This window comes from Meles meles, chromosome X (assembly GCF_922984935.1).
Source record: "Meles meles chromosome X, mMelMel3.1 paternal haplotype, whole genome shotgun sequence".
Lineage (NCBI taxonomy): Eukaryota > Metazoa > Chordata > Mammalia > Carnivora > Mustelidae > Meles > Meles meles.
Genome location: NC_060087.1, coordinates 111,624,590 through 111,646,838, shown reverse-complemented (window position 1 = coordinate 111,646,838; position 22,249 = coordinate 111,624,590). Strand labels below are relative to the sequence as shown.

The window sequence follows — 22,249 nt, the reverse complement described above, 5'->3', positions numbered from 1 at the left end:
TGGAAAGAATAAATGAGTCTTGTCTCTAATGATGGGGATTTCAGCCCTAGACTGTGGCAGGCAAAAGGGGGAGGAGAAAAACAATCCATACTTGGGGGCTTTCGCAGCTTTTGGACCCCGCATGTAACGCTGCAGGCAGCTGCTGCTTTGCCCGCGTCCGCGCTTCCCGCTCCCAAAAAGGATCCACGAGGAGGAGCCCTCCCCTCCCCCAGGCGGCTTCCAGCTGTGCTGCGCTGTCACCAGGAGCCGCGGGTGACTCCTGAACTCCCGCCCTTTGCCCCGCCCCCTTCCCCCGACAGCTTCAGCACTGTTTTCTCACCCCTGGGTGGAACCGAGTGGCAGAAATGTTAGGCCCAATGGAAGGGGCGGGGCAAGAAGTTATTTTCACCAGTATGGGTCTTTCTGACCCCATAATGTATTTTTAGAGGCGGTTCGGTTGTCGCTGGTTCCAAAGCTCCTGGACCCGAGGTGGGCGCTCATTCCCCTCCCGCCGCTCTCCCGCCTGAGAAGCCCAGAAAGTCGCAGCTCCGAGAGCCTTGGCCCCAGGAGCACGGGACGTGGGGACCAACGTCCAGCAGGTGGCGTCGTCGAGCTAGCGATGAGGGGCCGACGGCCCCGGAGAGCCCGGGATGGGAGAGGCGGCTGAGGTGGAGCCCGCGTCTTCCCGTCCCTCCGTTCCGGACTCTGCGTCCCCGACAGTCCCTGGGCGGCTCCGGCCCCCACTAAGGCCTCCCACGGCTCGGAAGCTTCGAACTCCACCAGCCCCCGGGACCCCACCCTCCACTTTCCCGGGAGAATTTAGCAGGGGCTGAACACCCTCTCCCAATTGGCCTGCCGCGCCCGGCCCCACCTCCTCGTCGCCCCCTCCCCCGGCCTCCGCGAGCTGCAGGTGAGCATCGGGCCCACCTGGCCCGGCGCGCGGGCCGCCGCTCTCCCCAGGTGCCGGGAGGGAGCCTCCGCTGAAGCCTGCCGCCACCCCCCGCCGCAGGCCGCCCGGCTCAGCCCGCCTCCCCACCGCGGCCTGCCTTTAGCTGCAGGGCCGCGAGGCGCCGCTTTCCACCTGGAAATCGGACAGGAGAGCTAGCGGGCGTTCGATGGCCAGCGGAGGTCCCCGACCACCCGCAGCGGGAGCCCGGGCTCCCCGCGGGGCTGGTGCGGAGCCGGGGAAGTGTCGGCATCCGGCGGGCCCGACACTGCGGCGGGCCAGCTTCCTTCGCGGTGGAAACCCGGGGTCTAGGAGAACACGTGGAGTCCCGGCCCGCCCCGCTGCGGGGTCCAGAAGGCCAGAGCAGGGCACCTCCCCTGGGCAGCTAAGAAGGCCGCCCTTGGGGAGGACCCCATTCCCCCTAAAACACACACAAAACACACCCGCACAAACACACACGTCTTAGCAGGGGCGGTACAGAATAGAACACTGAACAGCTTCACTCTTCCATTGTGGAAGGGACAGTTTACTGCCCAATTCGCCTCCCTCCAACCCAAATGGGGATGCGCGGATAGTGGCTGGTCCTTTTGCCGGAAACACGGAGACTTGAACAGGGCCTCCCTGTAACCCTGCACCCCGAAGAGGAACATTCTGGTAAAACCATCATTAACTGTAGGCCCACGACCTTGGCACGTAGGAGGAACTAACTTCAGCTAAACAGCTGTGTTTGCCCAGTACGATTCTCTTCCTTCGTGGGTCAGTCGAGACCTATTTGGCAGATGGAGCAATGAAGACGGAGAATGATTGGGTTCCCACCTGACGCGAGCCTGGGCGGTAAGAGAAGCTGGCTCATTCCCCTGGGCCCCGCTGGAAGGATGGGAAGGCCCACTTAATGAGAGGGAGGCCACCGCCTTCAGCCTAGTCTGGAGCAGGGATGCAGGTCCTATCACAGCCCATACCTCCTGCCTTCGTCTTCCCACCCCAGCAGAAGGGCAGTGAGGGGTCTCTAGGAAAGGTGTGGGGAAAGGAGCCCAAAGGCAAGAAAACAAGGAGCTGCTGATGGGCTTTGCTCGCGACTCGCCTCTTTTCTGCAGGGAAATAAAGGGCCATGTGTGTCCACACACCCAAACCCAGATACCCATGGCTGCCCATGGCTGCCCACAGCCCCCAGAAGCTTCCTCTCCCGTTCTTTTGGGGTCATGCTGACTCTGCCAACAGCATCTTCCCTCCTGCCTTAAGTGGAAAGCCTGATGGTCAGTATTGTCACCACTCTCCCTTCATCCTTCCTTCTGAATCTCCAGTGATTACCTCTCTTCCTCTCGGTCCTCCAACACCTCCAACACATTGTTACCAGTTTACTTAAGCAAACAAACAAAACCCCTCTATCGTTACCCAGTTTTCCTGTGGTTCCCCATCACCTAATGCAAAAGTCCCAGCTGTGCTCCTTGGCATGCCTGGCAGGGTTCTGTCCCCTCCAGCTGCAGTGACACTCAGGTGGCTTGTAGTTTCCTGCACGTACCACCCTCTTATTTGTCTCTAAGCCTTTGCTCCAATTGTCCGCTCAGTTCAGAGACGCTTCTCTGTCACCCCTCATTCCTGTTTTTCTACTGAAGTGTCAACTGGGTACCGTCTCCTGGAAGTCCTGCCAACCACCCCACGGCTCTCGCCCATCTCTTTGAGCTGAATCCTTGCCCTCACCGCATAGCTTTCATGACCTACTGACAGCTCTGATTTCTTAGCTGCAAGTTCCAAACGGAGGACTGAGCTAAAATCAGTGGTTATGTGGTTGTTTGGGAACAGGAGAAAGCAACTGTTCTGGAAGCATCAAGATCAGAAAGTGGGTAAGCGAAGGCCAGTGAGGAAGATTAATGCTGTGGCTCAAAGGAATGGATATTCCTCCATCTGGACAGAAAGACCTGGTTTGAAGTGTGCTCCTGGGGCTTGAGCAAAGGGCAGCTCACAATTCACTCCCAGGGTTGGCTAGGCTCCGGCTGGCCAGACCCCCCAGATCCCCTCACCTGTACACTGACAGGGTTCTCCAGAGACTTAAGCCACAGGGAGAGGTCCTAAGAGCATAGCTGAAACATCCCAGACCTATCAGACATCCCCTTCCCCTCAACCGGTAACAGGCCCGTTCTGGAGCCAGCAGTCAGAAGGAATTGGAACTTCTACCACTGTTTTTCAGAAGTGGGGGGGAAAGGTGTAAAATCTAGGATGGGCATCTTGCCTCCACAGTAGCTGGGCCTTGGGAAGCCAGAACCATGGAAGGCCTGTGCTGTGCAGGTGGGCCGGGGAAGCACGGGCACAACTGTGGGAGTGATAAGACCGTGGGGTCAGATGCAGATGTGGGTAGCCCGGGGCAAGGGAGCCAGCAAGCAGGTGATTTCCTTGAGTTAACGAGGATCATTCCTTATAGCCACCTAAAAGAGGGCTCCTCCTTCCCGTTCCGCTACTCCTACGGCAGACTAGGAACACACACACGCACGCACGCATGCACGCACGCACGCACGGCTAAACGGATGCAGGGACTCCGTTCTCCCCACCACTCCCCGCCCCCTACCCCATGATGCCCCTGCTTTGCCTTTTCTTTCCAGATCTTGCCCCAGTGGCTCAAATGTTCACTAGCCCCGCCACCCTGTCCTCATTTGTGCGACCCAAACTGCGAGGCAGGATCAGGGGGTTCCCATCTGTTTTAACCGTGGAAGAGCCAATGCAGGGAGCAGAGTAAAGACAGGAGACAGAAGCCCTGACACAGGTTTTTCAGTATGCAAGTGTTTTTGACTCCACAGCCAGTTGCTTAAAATGAAACATAAAGGGCAGCCAGAATACACACCCAAATGCAAAAAGGTAAAGGCAAACATAAAATAAATCACACAATACCATGAACCCCCACAAAACCAAAAAATTAAAACCCAAACCCCTCAACTTTATATATATACGTGTGTGCATATATATATACATGTATATATATATGCACACACATATGTATATATTTTTTTTTTAAAAGGGAGAACAACTGTTCAAAACCAACTGGGCAGTATGGTGGGGGGTGGGGAGCAGTCCTACAGAAGGGGGCCTAGAACTTCCCCCTGGGAACAAAGAACAAACACAATACAAAGAAAATAACCACCAATGCTCCTGCATGGATCAGGAGTCTCCAGAGAACAGATTGTCCCATCCTCAAACTGGCTTTTTTTTTTTTTTTTTTGCCTTTTTTTTGTCTTTTTTTTTTTTTTCCATTTTCTTCTTTTGTTGTTGTTGTTTTAGCACCTGTACAATAAAACTGTACCATCTCCAACCAGAGCCGGCCACAGTGAGGCCCTCCTGCCTTTGGATGGTACATACTCTCTACAAGGATTGTTTGGAAAAAATAGCAATCGGTAGAAAAATAAGAACAAGAGTAGGAAAGACAATGCCACAGAGCGGGGCAGGGACAAGGGACCACCCGAGCTCCTCCTTCTCTCTCCCAGGACAAACCCGGCACTGGAGGCTGGGAAGGAGACCTGGCAGGGCTCCAGGTCCCATGGTGGGAGCAGAGCCCAGCCTCCTGCCCTCACCTAGGAAACAGCTGAGGCCTGGCTCTCACATCCCGCAGTCCATCCCAGAACCCTCTGCAGATTCCAAAGGAGAATGGGGGACAGAGGGAGAAGCAAGGAGGAGAGAGAGGAACGGGGTGCTGAGTCTGGCAAGGGGGAGAGGTGAGGGTCAAGGGCTGGAAGCAGAGAGACTCAGCATCCAGAAAGGGTGAAGGCGGGAAGCAGTGCGGTGGCTGGAGGAGGAGAGTGGAGAAGCGGGCCGAGCCCATATTGTGCACTCTTAGGGGAGCAGTGAACCAAGTAGGAGGAGGGGGCGATCTTAGTCTTCAGGCCCATTCCTGACTCTCTGCAAATAGAGTGACCCATTAACCCCTTCCCCCTACAATCCACCCCTCCCCAGAAACACTAATCTCAAGAAAGTGGGGCTGCTGCAAAGGGCAGGTAGTGAAACAAACAAACAAAAAATGGTGGGGGAGGAGCACCAAAGCTTCAGGATTACCCTCAACCCCCCAGCCCCCCACCAGCACCAGCCACCTTCATTAGTCACAGGTCCTCAGCACCCCCCAGCCCCCTCCCCAGTGGGGTGAAAACAAACCTGGGAGTCACTTTGTCGGAGGGAGGGGGCAGCTCAGAGCTGATCAAGAAAGACAAAGAAAGGTGAAGAAAGTCCCTCAATACAACAAGTTGTCTCAAATCGTCACAGTGATACAGACTTATCAGAAACCAATGAAACAATACAAATTAAATACTAATAAAATAAATACTATGGAAGACAGAAGAACACAGGGGAACAGAGGGGGCGCTCAGAGATTTGGGCTTTTCTCATTTCTCCTCCAGACAGGCTGAGGCCACCCAGGGCCCAGGTGTGGTCTTGGTCACACACAAAGGAGGCCAGTCCAAGAGACCCTGGCGCCACCTCCCACCATCCCCGGGATCTCTTGTCCTCAGACGTGGAGTTCAACTTTCCACCCCCATCACCAACCACAACAACAAAGACGATGACAGGGAGATGAGAACTAATCATAACCGGAAAAAAAAATCCAGTCACTAATGCTGGCATTGATAAGGCGGCTTCTTGTTGGTCCGTATTATTGCCTCATTCTGCAGTCTGGTGCTCGGTGGGGGAAAGACATGGGAGGTGGGGAGGGGCGAACTTGGGAGGAGAAAGAAGAAAAGGGAGGGGCTGTTTCCCAGGTCAACTGTTCCAGGGCTGGAACTCCACCTCAGACCCCAGGAGCCGAAGGAGCTCCGGCTCGTACCGCACCAGCTCCACAGTCTCAGAGGAGCCTGGGGCGGATCTGTCGTCCATGCCTCCGGGCCTCTCGGCTGGGGTCAGAAGCTGACTGGAGACCACTTGCCGGTAGAACTCAGCCTTGGGCAAGGTGGCAATTTCAAAGTGCGGGAACCGAGCCTGAAAGATCCTGGAGGAAAGCTTCAGCCTCTTCAGGACGTCGGTAAAGAGGAACCAGTTGCAGGGCCTGGAAGAAGCAAGAGTAGAAGTTAGGGAAGGGGGCTGGGGGGAGGCAGTGGCCTGCCGGGAACACTCCGGAAGGCCCCGAAGGGTGACAGTCTGACTGTCCCCACCCCCCACACCAGACTAAACCAGGGGCTAAACTCTCCTGTTTCCTCCAGTGCCTGACCAACTTTCAGCTTCATCTCCAGCACTCAACCCGTGACTGACCTCTTCCCAAAATGCGGGAGCAGGAGGGAAAGGGAACTTCCAGAACCTAAAACTCAGAGCAGCCATCCCCAGACCTTCCCCCACACCCCATGACCTGGAATTTACCATCTGCTGGGACCAGTTCTTCCCCCCAACCGACCCCTGCTACCCTGTCTGGTTTCCCTTTCCTGTTCTCACTCCGGCTTCCCCTGCCTCCTTGTTCTCTGAGACCTTCCCCAACAGACGAGCCGTGGAGAAAGGCCTAAACTGCGGGTAATCTAAAAGGCATTTCTCTTTGGCTCTGGAATGCATTAGACAAGTTTTTTTCTCCAGTGGCAGCACCGTCCTTTCTGCAGAGCCGGAGCTCACATTACAGCCAGTCTGACTTTGCTGAGCACACCCGACTGGGCGGCAGCCTGGGGACAGCTGGGAGGGGTGCCGGAGAGGCCGCTCAGGGGCCACGCGCTCCCCACTTTGAGCAAACCAGGAAGACATGCTGCATCCCTGCGTTAATGGTCCCCATTCCAAGGCCGTCCCTCCTGTGGCACTGTCCTGCCCCCAGCGGCCCCACCAGCCTCCCAACCGGCTTCCCTCTGCCAAGAGTCACTCTGCTGCACTGCCACCAGCCCTCACTGGATCCTCTGTTACTATTCGTTTTCTAAAAAGAAAACTCGACCTTCTCACTCCCTGAACTGCTTTCCATGGATCCCTGGTACCTCCAGCAAACAAACAAACAAACAAACAAACAAACAAAAACAACCCAACTGTCCAAATTCTTTACTGCAATATTGCAAGACCTTTCAAACATGACCTCCTCCAGCCTCTTCAGCCCAGTGCCCCCCTGTAGTAACACACAGACACACAGACACACAGACACACACACACACACGCACACACTGTATACCTCCACCCCACCAAGTGCCAGCCGTCGGATGAAGGACAAGCCCTGCTTTCTGAACCTCGGGCCCAGCTCACATGCCAGATCGCCCGGTCGCTCGTCCCATCTTCCAGAGTCTCACGGCACTTGGTGCACACCCCTTTTATAAGACTTCAAACACAGCCCATCTCAGAAAGACTGCAAGAGCAATGTTAACTGTACTTCTCTCCGCGGCACAGGAATGGGCGACCACTGTTATTCACTGGACACCTTGCTCAACTGTGTGACTTTATTTTGTCTCTTATTAGAGCAGATTATATACTCGTCTATCTCCTGCACTAGCCTGGAGATGCTCTGAAGGCTGTATTTTGGCCCTTGGGGTTTGCCTGGTGTGCCTGCTGAAGACACGGCTACGGGACGAAGCGTTCCGCACAACACAGACCACTCCTACTCAGACCCACACCCCTGCTCCCTAAAATGCAACGCTCTTCCCAGGGACTGTAAACATTCTTCTCGCACCGTCAGGAAATGGAGTGCTCTGGGTTTCAGAGAAAGGGACTATAGATAACCATACAGTTGGACCATCACTTTCAAAGAATGAAAAAGAACCCTTAGAACGTTAACAGTTGGTCCTCAGAATCCAGCTTTGCTTTGGGGATTCCGAAGGCAGTTCTGAACCCTGCAGGGCCTTGGGGTCATCATTCGACACCTTCCCTACTTCTTTTGTTGAAGATCTTATTTATTTGAGAGACAGCCCCAGCGTGCAAGCACGGAGCCAGTAGGGGAGGAGCAGAGGGAGGGAGAGGAAGAGGCAAAGAATCTTGGGCAGACTCAGCGCTGCGCATAGAGCTCCACTGGGAGCTTGATCTCATGACCTGAGCCAAAACCAAGAGTCAGGAGCTCAACAGACTGACAGACACCCCTACACTCTCCCTACTTCTTGGGGAGTCTGTATTCCCCATTGCACTGCAGCTGTGGGGAAGGACAGATTCCAAAGAGGCAAGGGAGGAAGGGAGGCCAGAACGTCAGGAGACCCAGCTTTGCCCAGAGCAAGCTTTCATGTGAAAACCTGATTGCTGCGTGGCAAGTGGCACTTGGTTGCCCCATGTTCCATCCACACCTGACGCACACTACCCTGGTCCTTTTGCTGCCTGGGGCCCCAGATCCTGTTTCAGAGAAGGCAGTGCTGAATACCGTGGAAGAATTAATTAACTGTGCAACACTATATCCCAGAGGCCCTGCCCCGCCCTCAGGGATCAGCTGATGCCCAGAAGAATAAGGACCAAAAGCCCCTGGAACTTGAGCCCTACCGGTGTCATCATATAGGCTATTTTTAATCTTATCAGGCCCTGAGTGAAGGGATGCACAGAGCCTTGTGGCTCAATGGGTAGAGTCATCAACTCAATGGACTCACTTGAAGGGCTCCCGATCCCCCGTTCTCCCCTCTCTCTGCCCTGTGCGCTTCGTGTGCTTTCACTCTTTAAACACAAACAGGGCTGGGTATCTTAAAAATAGGTATCAAAGGAAAAGGATCCCTAAGAGTGTTTGCAAAGGTATTTGAACTATGTGAAGACACCAAGAAGAAGAAAATACTGAGCAATGGAGGCTAAGAACCAAAGGACAGGTCATCCAGCATCCCCCTAAGCAGCACGGCCACACGCTGCCATCGGTGAAAGCCGACCAGAACCACAGCCCCGTGAACTCCCTCCTGGGTCTTCAAGTAAAGATTAAGCCGGGTTTGGTCTAATGGTGTCAGGTATAGTCTAGTCTCTGGAAATGGGTGACACCCGTTAATAACACACACAGTCATCTGACATGACAGTGCCCGTGCCATCATCTTGCCAACATGAAGGCTCCGAGAAAGCAGCCTGTGGATTACTTAAGGACCCCAGCAGCCCCTTAGCTATGGCAACCATATGTCGCAGCTTTTCCAAGAATCTCAATTGCAAATATTCTGTCTGGCTGTTCCCAGAAACCACAAAAATGTTCCAGAGATTCTAATAGTTCATCAGCCCAAATATCTCCCAGATCATCTCTTACACCCAGGAACAGCAGCAGAATCCTTCGGAGAGCAAATCTAGGTTTGGGGTTTGGGAAGGACATACAGTTAATAAACATAGAGCTTACAGCCTCTGGTCTGAAGATAACTGAGCAGGGCAGGAAAGTCAGGCTGGCCTTGGTCATGCATCAGCTTTCCCGAGCTCTAGCGTTTGCTCGCCAGGTCTCTGCTTCCTTCTGGAGAGCTCCACCCTTCCCAGCGAGGCAGGCCAGGGGTTGCCAGGATCCTGGCACTCCGTCCCTGTAGATCTCTTAGACACTTACCCACGGGACACTGACACTTGGAGGTTGTAGCAAGGGAGAAGAGGCTTGTCTGAGAGCTCGAACATAAAATCATCCTCTTCCACATCATCTCCTTCTTGATCAGAGTTCCCGGGAGGATTATGTAGGAGGTCACAGGCAAAGCCATCTTTTTCCTCTATAAGGAGAGCACATGGGATATTAGGACTAAGCTACATGCACAAAACTGAAGAAAAGAAATGCTCCAACAAGGAAAGGTGCCTGAAGGTGGGTGATCAGGAGACAGACAACAAGCCCACAGACCCCTGGCTGGCGCCCAGTTTCACTGATCCCATGGTTCCCACCCTTGGGAGGGCCCATGAAAGTTCTATCCCTGGGAGACATAATTCTGTAGCCAGAAATTCATCATACTCCTCCACCTTTTGGTTGGAAAAAAGCCAGGTGGTATGAAGGGTGAGCTGCTGGGCTGCTGGAGACGAAGCCTGCCGGTTCTACCAACAGTTGAAGGCAAGGTAGAAACACCTGCCTGGCCTGCTGGCCCTCAGAAGTCCAAGGGGTGGCTCAGCCAGTTCCCTTCCCAGCCCACATGTCTGGGTGTGGCTCACTTCATTCCATCCCAACCTTCTCCTGCTCCAGCTTCCCCAGGGCTTCGGGGTGGGTACCTCCCCCAATCTGTAGCCCTGACCCAGGGGAGGGGTGCTGATGGCATCACAGATAAAGACTCTTCTACTCTTCTAAGAGAGGAAAGCCTGGGTCAGAGGCTAAGGGCTCAGGAGAGGATGGCTGTCTGAGAAAGCACGTACGGTCGGGTCCGGACAGGGAGGGAACGAGAACGGCCCAGGGCAGGGCCTAGGTCTCTCCTGCGTGTGAGCAATGCCAGAGAGAGGACGATGCACAACAGGGCCTTCTGACAGGGTTAAGACAAAGCAAGGGAGGAGAACCGGGTGGTGGGGGGTGGGACAGAGAAGGAAAACATTACCCAGGGCAGAAGTGGGAGAGGGCTAATGAGGGGTGGCTCCATGGCTTCTGAATCTGGGGGGAGCTAGGGTTTGGGTTGAAAGGGTCCATAAGTTACTAACAGGTGGAAAAGGCTGCCTCCACAGGGTCACTCCTGTCTTTGAGAACAATTCATGAAACCCAAAGCAATCCCCCATCTCTGAGCCATGGACAAGCATGGGAGGAATCCAACTCCAAGCTTACCCAACACAGAACTGCTGTAAAAGTCCCAGGACACGCCAGGGTCACCCTCTGCCCGGCCCTGAAGATCCGAGAGGTGATCTGATGAAAGAAGAGAAGGCAGTGAGACAAGGACGTTAGGCTGGAGAAGGATCTAGAGACAAAGCATGTCCATAGAGGGCTAAGAGGACGGGAGAAGGGAAGGAAGGACCACAGGAGGGCCCGGGAGCTACTAGAGAGAGATACACGTTTCCTGCTGTTAATCCAAAGTTGCCAACCAGCAGCCAGGAGCAAAATATTGCCCACTGACCACCTGGAGTTTGGCTCAGTGTTTTTAAACCAAAAAAAAAAAAAAAAAAAAAAAGTTAATTAACATCAAAGTTTTTAAAATTGAGAGATTTCACCTAAAAATCTGGATTTCCATCTTTTCTTGAAAAAAAAAAATCAGAAAATCTGGCAACACTGAGTCCCACATTCCTGCATGTCAACAGTTGGCTGGAGGGAGAGGCGACATGTGCGTTCTCCCGCTCAACAGTCCCCACCCAGCCTGCTCTGCTCTCCTACACGATCAGCCTGAAGGCATTTAGGTCTGGGATACAGGCTCTTAGTGGTGTAAGGAATGGACTCTGCCAGGGGAATCTTTGACCTATCCCAAGATTTCAATCCCCCCCCACTCCCTGGGTCACAACGCTCATATAGCCAATCAGGATCTCTCCAATTCAATGGAAGATAAGGAAGCATAATTCCTTCTGTTTCATCTTTGGAAAACATGGGGGAGAAGACCAAGTTTATCCTCATAAAAACCTTTTGCTTACACTCCTAAGTATATACCCAAAAGAATTGAAAACAGGTGTTCAAACAAAAACTTATATACAAATGAATGTTCATAGCGAGTCTACTCACAATAGCCAAAAAAGGAAAAAAAAAGTGGAAACGACCCAAATGTTGTTAAGCTGATGAAGGGAAAACCAAACATGGTCTAGCCATATAATGGAATATTATTCAGTTATAAGAAAAAACAAAGTACTGACGTACACTACAACATGAATGAACCCTAAAAACATTACACTAAATGAAAGAAGCCAGACACAAAAGGCCATATACTGTATGATTCCATGCATATAAAATGTTCAGAACAGGCCAATCTAGACAGACGGAAGGCAGACTGGTAGTTGGGAGGGAACAGGAAGTGACTGCCCAATGGGCACAAGGTTTCCTTTTGAGGTGATCAAGTTCTGAAGCTCAGCAGGATGGTTATGAATGTACTTAATGTCATTCAATTGTATACTTTAAAATGGTTACAATAGTTCATGTTTTGCTCTAAGCATTTTCCCCTACCAAACACATTTTAAACCACTTTCCACATACGTGACCTGAGGACAGACAGCCGGTCGCTGCTCTGCCTTCTTTCTTCCTGGCTAAGCAGCATCTATGCAATTGTCTCACCTCGCAACCCCACGTGGACAAAAAGCAGGTTTTCATGACAAACTCGATGGTGTCATCTGTGGGCACGTGGCCCAGTGGTTGCCAATATGCCACCTAGCACCTCTGGCAAGCTGACTTAGCTCTGTGTGCTTGCTACCTGCCCTCAAGCGACACTTGGGCAAAGGGAAGGGTTGAGAGGCCAAAGGGCACAGAGGAGGAGAGGGTGCCCTTGGGAAGCCAAATCCTAGGAGGAAGGTGGCGGCGCCTCCTAAAGGCACGAAGCTAGTTTCACCCGGGAAAAGGCACCACTGCACTCCAATATCCTCCTCTTTTGGGTCATACATCGTATCCACAGAAACGCCTATTAGCTGTTGTGAGCTGTTGTGAGAAATAACTTTAGCAGCCTTCTAGGAGATGACGGCTTTCTTCTGGCAGGAAAAAGCAGCCAGAGAGAGCTTTCAAAATAATGGCTGAGCAGCTACAGTGGAAAACCTTTAGTCATGTATGTTAGATCTTTTTCTATGTACTCTGCAAAACAACGCTGAGGTCACAACTGGCCGTTTGGGCACTTTTCTGCACCCTGTGCCCTTGAGACTTGGAAAGAGTTTCTTCCAGAAGCATTAGTTAGGGAGCTGCCCATGGTGCGTGGTCTAGTGCTAGGTGTCCTGGGAGATGAAGGTGTGAGATCATTAAGTTTCCAAAACGCGGGCACCACGTCTGTCTTGCTCATCACTGTCTCCCCATGGCCTAAGCCCAGGTTCCTGGCACATCGTAAGAGCGCAGTAAGTATATGGGGAAGAAAGGGAGGGAGAAATGACTACCAGGCAAGACTGAAAGTAGCGTGCCTGCTTTACCAGCCGGCTGAGACATCGGGTCCTGATCACTACTGTAACCAACCCCCCACCTGCCCTGAGAGGTCACATGGTGACTCCGTCAGCACAGCCCTCACTCACCACATTCCTGGGGCTCCTCTTTAGGGACTGCCTTCAGAGCCTCCAGCATGGCACAGGCCACTAGTTCTCCTCACCGACAGCAAATCCTGGTCATCTGCAGGTGAGTCCGCCTTTCTGGGGCAGCCCAACGTGAACGGCCAGGAGCCTAGATGTGGACGTCCGAGCAGGCAATGGGAGCGCACCAGAAGCATCTCCACGGCCTGCCTGATGGGGCAGCTTCCCGTCCCGCTGCCTCATAGGCTCCTCACACAAGCAGGACGGAAAGAACTTTCCTTTCCCTTGACTGGCCCTTGCCCCTTCCCACCACTTTCAGTCCTTTGCTCTTGTCCTCTCCCCGCCAAAGTGCCCTCAGCCCGGCAATCCTGTTCCTGGGTAAACCTCCCTGAGAACTGCAAACAGGTAGTCACACCAGTGGCCACACACACGCGTCCCCGGCAGCACCAGCCGCAGCAGGCAGACAGCACCGCCACGTCCCTCGGCTGCTGAGCGGCTAAAGACAACATGGTGGAGACGTGTAATGGCACACTGTCCAGCCTTCAGAAGGAAGGAAGTACTGAAACATGCCACCACACGGGGGGACCTTGGGAACGTGACACTACCTGAGCACAGATGCAGACACAAAAGGCCCCATGTTGTACGGTTCCACTGACATGGAACGGTCAGAATGGGCAAATCCAGAGTCAGGCAGTAGATGGGGGGGTTACTGAGGGCTGGGGGGGGGTGGAATGGAAAGCAACTGCTTAGTGGATGTGGGGTTTCATTTTGGGGCTGATGAACATGTTTTGGAACCAGACAGAGGCAGTGGTTGTATAAGGTGGTAAATGCACAAAACGCCACTGAATCGTTCCCTTCGAAGTAGTTGATTTTATGTTCTGTAAATTTCACCTCCACACATGAAGAATATGTTTTAAATACTCAGTGTGTGAGAGGTCACCCTGACAATCAGAGTTTCTCTCTTTCTTGGGGTCCCAACATACCGCCCCCTGTGTTCTCCAACCAAGTCACCAGCTGAGGGACATGAAGGGGGAGAAAAACCAAGAACAAGCAGTCTTCGACACGGGGTCATACGGCAGAGGTCTCCAACAGGAAAAACAAAACCTGTGATTTCGTGACCTCCAGGGGTACGCTGCTGACCCTTTCACCAGCAGAAGGAAAAGCAGTCCCAATACTTCCTCAGATGCCCCAAACCAAACTGCAACAACTCCCCTCGGCTCCTACATTCTTTCTGACAGGGGAGGGACACGAATCTGTTTTCCCTCGACTAGCCTGGATATTATTCTTTTCTTCAAAGGGTCAAAGGCAAATCGGTCACATGCCTGCCTGTAATTTGGCCCAAGGAGGAGGTCTTCCCAAGGCCTCTGAGAGTCTGGATGACTTGGTGCTCCAAGCCTGAGGATGAGAGAGAAAGGGCTCCACGGCCTGACCTCTAGTGCCCGGTGCCCTGCCTGAAACCCACGGATGAACGGATGGATGGGGTTGCTGCCACACCCTGCCAGATCTCAGGAGAAATGGGCCTCACTTTAAGCCAACTCAATACAGAAAAATCCACTTACAACCCAGACGGACTGCCAGCATCATCTACTTTGTGAAAGGATTCGCTACAGGGTATTTGTAAATAGTGACATTCCTTTGTGTATTTAAAAGAGGATTCGATTCCCAGACCTTTCCAAAACAGGGCCTCGCACGAAAAGAGGGAAGCTCTACACCACGAGCAACACCGAGGCTCATGCTCATCTTCTGCACCTGCAGAAAATGGAGCCCTTCGCACCCTACAAGGATTCGCCTTCATCTTCTGCCCTGTGGGATCACCACTGGGGAAGGAAGAAGACAAGCAATCTATAGAGAGTCTGGTCAGGCAAATGCTTGGGGGTGAAAAGCAAAAAGCTTTTAAAATACCTCAGCCAGACAGACATTAAAAAAAATAATAATAAGTCCAGAAGTCCACCCAAATGCATCCAGGTTTAGGGGCTGGGGAGGTGGGGAAGTGAGGAGAACACCTCCCAAACTTCCAAGCCCAGGGTCAGGGTGCCTCCTGCAGCCACTAGGGAGCCTTGTCCAGTGGTTCCCTGAGAGTTGCTGGGGGTGGGGTGGGGTGACGGGATTCAAAAAGAGGGGAAAATACTCGGTTCAAGGAATTAAGCTCCTGATTATGCCACTGAACCATTCACTTCCAAATGGTTAGGAAAAAACCTGAGTATTATTTCCTCATCCCACCAAAACAAACTTTGGGCCCAAGTCCCCTCTTCCAGGAGCCGCTGACTACTGCCAGTGCCTGCCTCCCCGGGCTGCTGGGCCAAGGTCCTAGCCTGGCTTGCTAGCACTGTCCCAAAAAACCAGCCAGAGATCTGCCTTTGAGGGCACTTGATATTTGCATGGAAAAGAGGTGACCCTGTGCTAACACTCCTTTCAGCTCTGGGTCCCCATTACGATGCTGAAGCTCCAGGTCTACAAAGTTGAGATGAAATGTTAAGATTTGAATGAAGGTGTTTGGCCTGGACAGGCTACCAAATGCCAGAATTAAGAAAAGTCTTCTCTTGGGGTGCCTGGCTGGTACCACATGTGACTCTTGATCTTGGGGTGGTGAGTTCGAGCCCCCACATTGGTTACGGAAATTACTTAAAAATAAAATCTTAAAAAATCTTGACTCCACAATGTGGGCTGGCATCCGGGTGAGTTTAAGGAGGCATCAAAAGGCTGGCTAGTAGTTGAGATTAGCTAACGGAAATGAGGAGAGGGGGAAATGTGTTGGTTTCTAAATTTTTTTTTAAATATTTTATTTATTTGACAGAGAGAAATCACAACTAGGCAGAGAGGCAGGCAGAGAGAGAGGAGGAAGCAGGCTCCCTGCGGAGCAGAGAGCCCGATGTGGGGCTCGATCCCAGGACCCTGGGATCATGACCTGAGCCGAAGGCAGAGGCTTTAACCCACTGAGCCACCCAGGCGCCCCGGTTTCTAAATTTTTAACTACTGAAAATGGTTTCAACATTTGGATGCCTTTGGGATTTTGGAGAAGGGGCCAGGGAAGAAAAGAGCTTGTCTGCTTACTTAGGTGGTCAGAGATAGCTTTATTTGGATCCAGAAGGCCTGGAGACCCTCAGGAGGCCAGTTTCCAGCCCCAAGAGAACCCCCTGGATTAAACCTTGATCAGAGACAGAGCTTCATGCAGTGTTTTATCATGTTGAGAAGTTCTGGGTGTTCATCTGTGCCAGCTTCTCCTGGGAATCAAGTCAAGTGCAGACAATGTGTGTGTCTGTGTGTATGTGTAAGACAGTGCACATGGCACATGGTATGGGAGAAAAGGTCACAAAGGGTAGCTTGCCCTGAGCCCCACACTCCCATGACAGTGCAGCCAAAGTAAACAAGTCATCACTAGCCTGGGACAAATGACCAAATGAACATCCCCAAACTGCTCTGCCCTTCAGGGACAGAGGCCCGGGACCCCAGAGCTGAGAGGAGGGAAAAGGCAGTCCTGCCCCTAGGCAGGGCTGGATCCCAAAGGGAGGCCAGAGGCCTGTACACGGTGACCGGGGACTGCAGGGTTTAGTCAGCTTGACTGAGGGCTGGATGGAGGCTGGCTGGGCAGGAACCAAGTTCTCCCACCACGGCCTCCCACCACTTCCTCTTCGGCTTTTATTAGTATCAAGGTGGTGCTTCCCACCTAGCTCTCCTTCCATGGGGACTTTTAGTTCATGTTCCTTTGTTTCTCCTTCCATCATCAGCTATCTAGTTAAGCTTTGTTCGATAACTAAATGATCCCCTGGCTGGGAATCCAGAACTGTACCTTCGGGGAGGTGGGGATTTAGGACTAATGATTCCAGAATCTGGAATCTGGAGCCAGATTCCAGGTGAGAGTGAGCAGTCTTGAGCAAACCCTGGGTCTCGTGGACTCCTGGTCTGAGAGTGGTCAACCACGAACATGGAAGCCTCCACAGAGGGTCAACAAGATGCCTGCCAGCTGCCTCATCTGTCCAGCACTCTGGCAGTCTGAAGAAGAAACTTCTAGAGCGAGGGCTGAGCTGTGATGTGATTAAGGAGTTGGGGTTCCTTCATTCAGTCAAGTCTGAGGAGCTTCCTGGTGAATCTGTTCACACTAGACTTCCGTCCTTCCCTCTGCCCTGCTGCCCAACTCAGTAGAGCTATCTAACTGCAGGCACAAAGTGGCCAACCACTAATGAGAGAATAAATGCACATTGCCTTGTGGCCCTTGCCATAGGCCTGAACACCAGACAATTTTCTCAAGGAGCCAGGTGAGGGAGGAAGAAAAAGGAACAGGGAGGTGCAGAGGGAACATCAGTTACCGCAGGAAGAGGCTGTGAAAAAGAGCGCATCGGGGGGCACCTGAGTAGCTCAGTCAGTTAAATGCCTGCTTTTGGTTTAGGTCATGATCTCGGGGTCCAGGGATTGAACCCTGCATCTAGCTCCCTACTCAGCGGAGAGCCTGTTTCTCCCACTCCCTCTGCCCCTCCTCCCTGTTCATGTGCATGCGTGCTCTGTCCAAAATAAAGAAATAAAATCTTTTTTAAAAAAGAGAGAGAAATACAGCCTCAGAAGGGGTCCCAAGGGTTCCACTCTGATCACCGACAAGGAGAAAGTACAAAGACAAAAGCAAAATGCTTAGTGTCATTTCTTTGTAACTAACATCCCACTCAGAACAGGGGTCAACACATTTTGCCCCCCGCTGAATCTATCAGTGGGGCCGCTGTCTCCCTATGTGGGCCTACCCCACATACCTCGCTGGGAAATGGGTCCCTGTGGGCTGCCATGGCCCTGAAGAGGATGCATGCGATATGGACACTCATGGCATTGGAACAAGAGGAAGTGGACCTCTGGGCTTTTTAAAGTGCATAGAGATTTCTGAGACACTTCAAGGAAAGCCTATAAAGAGGGCTGACGCCCCTCATGGGAGCTGTTTGAGATGAAGGGAGATGAAGAATATCTCCTCAGGAGTTCAGAAATGAGAGGCCAACCCCAAGGATGATGTTCAGCCTGGGCTGTGCTTACCGCTGAGAAAGCGCTTCATGGTGTCGCTGCTGGCCAGCTTCATGGCTGTCTGTCCCGAGTAGGTGGCCAGTGTGGGGTCAGCCCCATAGGACAGCAAGAGCCAGATGGTCTCCAGGTTGTCATTGACCACCGCGTCATGAACCGGCCTGTGGAGGTGATACAGGGTGAGGACAATGGGGCCCAAGCAGGAACCAGGGTGTCTAGCCTCAGGCTACCTAATCAGGGGAAAGTAACTTAACATGAGCCCAGAATAATGTGGGTAAGAGTTAAGGTGGAGGAACCGTCTGTGAACTGTACCCCCCCATCAGATCTCCCCACTTCCTTCTCTCTCTGCCTCTTTCCCCTCCCTCCCATCTGTCTCTTAGGTTCTCCCTACATGTGGGACAGTCCCTGAGGTACACTGTAGCTCCACTGGTTGTTCTGGAGTTCGGGAGAGAACGGGCCCCTGACTGAGGATAAACTTAAAGCGGCTGCTGGGGGGATGAACAGAAAGATCTGGATGACTGCCCTGGAGCAGGGACGAGTGGAGTGGCTCTGTACACCAGGTGGCAGCCAAGCAAAGCCTGCATCCTCTGCCCCTTACTTGGTAAGCAGTTCCTCTCCATCTGACCCAAGAAGCAAGCCCTCTGAGAGAGGTGAAGGGCTGTAATTTAAGACACAGCAGGTGTCTTTTTTTTTAATGTACAGACATCAAATCAAGAATCAAATCTGGGGTGTTACCCTAAGGTGGGCCTCCCCGTTCCTGTAAGGCCAAGACTCTGCCGGAGACAGATGAGCCACCAGGAGGACATGAGGGATGCCTGAGTGGCCGTCCTGGTAAAGCTGCACCTGTCAGGATGATCCCTAGATAACTCAAGCTCTCCTTGGGAACCAAAGTAGGCTGGCCGGCCAGGAACTCGTCCACCCCTGCCCTAAACTGTCCCCCTACAGCGGTCTGTAGCCGTCTTCCTGAAGCACTTCCGACAAGGCCTGGTGTGCTGCGAAGGCCCAGGCTGCAGCAAGTTCTCTGGAGTGAGGGGCTGAGTTGTGGGGCCAGGGGTGGGGGGGAGGGGGGCTGGGGAGCGGCCTTCTTGCCTCGTGCCATCTTGCGCACTGCAGTTCACGTTGGCCCCATGCTCCAGCAGGATGTTCAGGATGTCGGTCCAGCCCCTGGAGCAGGCCTCATGCAGGGCCGTGTAGCCAGCATTGTCGCGGTGATTCACGTCTTCGCTGTCCTTCTGCAGGCAGTAGAGAACAACGTCCTGCAGGGACAGGGACAGCTCCATGAGCGAAGAGAGGCCTAATTCTTGAAATCACCCCAGTTAGGCTCGAAGCTCTCCAAATGTCCAAAGAGAAAGTCTTAGAGCCTGCACTTTATTCTGGGGCCTAATGGGCCCCAGAATCTTCTGTCAACAAAGTCAGTCCTGAGGTGCCACGGCCAGGGCCTCAGCTCTGGGCTATTTCCTTTGCGGTGGGGAGACACGTATTACGACCAAGGATAGTCACTCATGTGGGCGTGGGTTGTTGGGGTGAGGTCTGCAGAAAGGCTCACCTGCCCACTTGGAGCTCAAACTCTCAGGCCTCAACTCCCTGAGCCCTGGTTGCCTAGTCTGGGGCTTTGCAAGAGGGCCCCAGACCAGAGAAATGAGGCATGTGCTGACAAGCACAGCCTCTGGAGGTAACTGGAGAACAAGGAAGAAAGAATGGGTTGAAGTCCTCTCCCTGGACGCTGGTTTTAATAGTTGTAAGCGCTGTCCCTGGTTGTTTACCCCAGGGCAGTCCGTTCTTGCCTTCCCCTCAAATCAGGATTGCTCTGAGTCTACCTCAATGTGGTCATTCACTCACAAAGTAAAGATGAGCCTCCCTGGGCTACACGATAGGACCAGAGGCAGGTCTCTGGGACTAGAAGCACCCCAGCTGGTCTGAGAAGAAGCTGGTGAATAAGCTGAGGGGGAGGGGAAGGGTGGCCCCCTGTTCTGAGGGGAAAAGGCAGGCAGCAGTACCGGAGGCCTATTATTAGCCCTCTCCGGCCCTGGGGACATGGGCGGCTCAGCCATCCTGACCGACAGTTAGCTCACAGGCTAGCCAGCGATAAAAAGTGAGTGAGAAATGAGAAAGTGAGCAAACAAGCAAGCGAGTATGTGCCTGTGTCGGGGGTGCTGTCTCCTGGATATATAGGAACTATTCCTCTCGCTCAGGAGAGCACAAGGCCCCTACCTTCCTCACCAATGCAGACGACGTTGGCCTCCTCCCTCAGGCCTCAGACTCCTCCTCCTTCCCTCCTGTGACAGGCTGCCCAACCTGCTCCTGTCCTGTCCTGATTGGTTCTCCTATGGTCTCCTACTTGTTGGTTTGGCCCCAGGTAGAAGAAGATTAAACCTGAGGGCAGGGGTTGGTCATCTTTTTTCCTTAGATCTCCCTTGGCACCTACCCTGGCCCCCAAACTAGGCACTCAGGAGAGACGGGCAGCTCGCCAGTGAGCCCCTGTCAAGGCAGTTCTCCTGTGCCCACCAGCCCAGCTGGGACTGCACCCATATTTAAATGAGTCAGATATAGGGATTGGAAGCCTTAAATCAAGGCCTACTCTAAAACCCGCATCTCCACCCTTAAGAGCAAATCCTTAGGAAATAATTGGTGTGGTGGGCAAATATATGTGGTCAAGGAGTTCATTATCAACAAAAGTGCCTGACAACGTTTTATCATAGTCACAGAGCCAGGCTTCTGCCCTACCCTGGCACCTGGGAATCAAAAAGACCCTGGTGGGAATTCAGACTCATACATATATAAGAGTTGAATGGTCCTAGACACATCATTTAGCATTGCTAAGCCTTGACGCTCTCACGTGTAAAATGGGGCTAATAAAACCTACCTCCACGGGTCAGTGGTGAAGAGCTCTTAACAGGACCAAAGTGGCACTCGATACAGGCCAACTCCCCCTCCCACTTTCTTTCCAACCCCAGGGAAGCAGTGTCGGGGCGAGGAGCGCAGCCCCCCCTGCCAACGCGCCACTGACTGCTGGCCATTGGGAGTCCCGATGAGGGGAGGCTGGAGGGTGCGAAGAGTGAGCAGTGATCACCCCTGTTCCTCTCTGAGTGGGGGAGCTGCCACAAAGCAAAGTTTAAGACGACATCAAAACCCCGCTTCTGGCCTACAAATGTGTTGGATTATCAATATTTCAATTCTTTTCAACCCCAACTGATACTCCAACGAGCTTGCATTCCCACGCTCCCTGAGAACAGTGAGGCGGCCCCAGAGGCCATCTGGGCCACAGAAGGAGTCCAGCGGAGGTTGAAGCCCCAGGCCCAAGCAAAGTCCCGCCCAGGCCACAGAAGACACAAAGGGAGAAGCTTCTCCACCGATGCTGGGGATCTCCCTACCTTATAGCCAAGACGCGCCGCCCGCTGTAGGAGGGTCTCGCCCGCGTTTTTGTTCACTATGAGCCGACGTGCCTCTGGAGGGATCTGCCGGGCTGTAGGTGACTCGGAGGCCTCCTCTGGGCCGGCACTTCGGGACTTAGAGGGTGTGCATGGTTCTGTGGGTTTCACTGGGGTGGGAGGCTTGGAAGATTTTGTCTTCTGCTGGTTCCAACGACCTTTGCCCTGGAAAGCAGAGATGGGGTCCTGGATCAGCACAGGTTCCCATCCACTCCCACCCAGATGTTGAGGGGCTCAAATCCTCAACCACATAAGCCAACAAATGACCAAGGGATTGGAAATCAGAGACAGAGGGGACATCCCAGCTTCCCCGAAGCACTCCACATGCCTTCTTTACCTGCCTCTATTCCATTTGTTGCGGTTTTGACAAGTCCTATTTCTAAATGAGTGAAGCAAACTGATAGGAAGGAGAAGTGGAGATAGGTATCTTCGACCAAAGACGTACAGCTGCTAAGGCTTTCACTCTTGTCGCAAAAACCTGCCTCCTAACCTGCCCCAGGCTCTTCCCACCTTCCTCCACACGCCAGCCCTGGATCACATCCATGCCCCCCTTGCTTGGTGCAAAGCTCGTGGGCTCAAGAGTCAGAAAGATGTCGGTTTGGAATCTTGCCTCTGCCACCCACTAGTTACAAGACCTGGATTAAGGCCCAACCTCTCTGAGCCTCACTTTCTTGCTTATGGGCTGTCTACATGGGGAGGAACCGTGTTTGAGAAACTGTACTCAAGGAACCAGACCGAAGGAGCCTCATTTACACTGGACCCAAGTTAGATGATGAGATTCTAAACTAGGAGCTGGGGGCAACTGGGTGACTCAGTGGGTGAAGGGTCTGTCTTCAGCTCAGGTCATGATCCCAGGGTCCTGGGAATTGGAGCTCTGAGACTGGCTCTCAGCTCAGCAGGGAGTCTGCTTCTCCCTCTGCCTCTCTCCCCTCCCCGGCTCATGCTCTCGCTCATTCTTTTTGTGCCTCTCAAATAAATAAATACA

At 53.0% G+C, this 22,249-nt stretch overlaps 1 protein-coding gene across 10 annotated transcripts in view; it reads right to left on the bottom strand.

Moving 5' to 3' along the window:
* Positions 1-3,671: 3,671 nt before the first annotated feature.
* BCORL1 (BCL6 corepressor like 1) overlaps positions 3,672-22,249 on the bottom strand; it is a 62,870-nt gene continuing 44,292 nt past the window's right edge. For all 10 annotated transcript variants that reach the window (XM_045994603.1, XM_045994600.1, XM_045994601.1 and 7 more), the window contains 6 exons: positions 21,208-21,429; positions 18,926-19,092; positions 17,852-17,997; positions 10,497-10,574; positions 9,321-9,474; positions 3,672-5,939 (listed from right to left, as the gene is read on the bottom strand). In XM_045994603.1, coding sequence (XP_045850559.1) covers positions 5,657-5,939; positions 9,321-9,474; positions 10,497-10,574; positions 17,852-17,997; positions 18,926-19,092; positions 21,208-21,429 — 1,050 coding nt within the window. In that variant the 3' untranslated portion in view covers positions 3,672-5,656. The remainder of the gene's footprint in view (positions 5,940-9,320; positions 9,475-10,496; positions 10,575-17,851; positions 17,998-18,925; positions 19,093-21,207; positions 21,430-22,249) is intronic.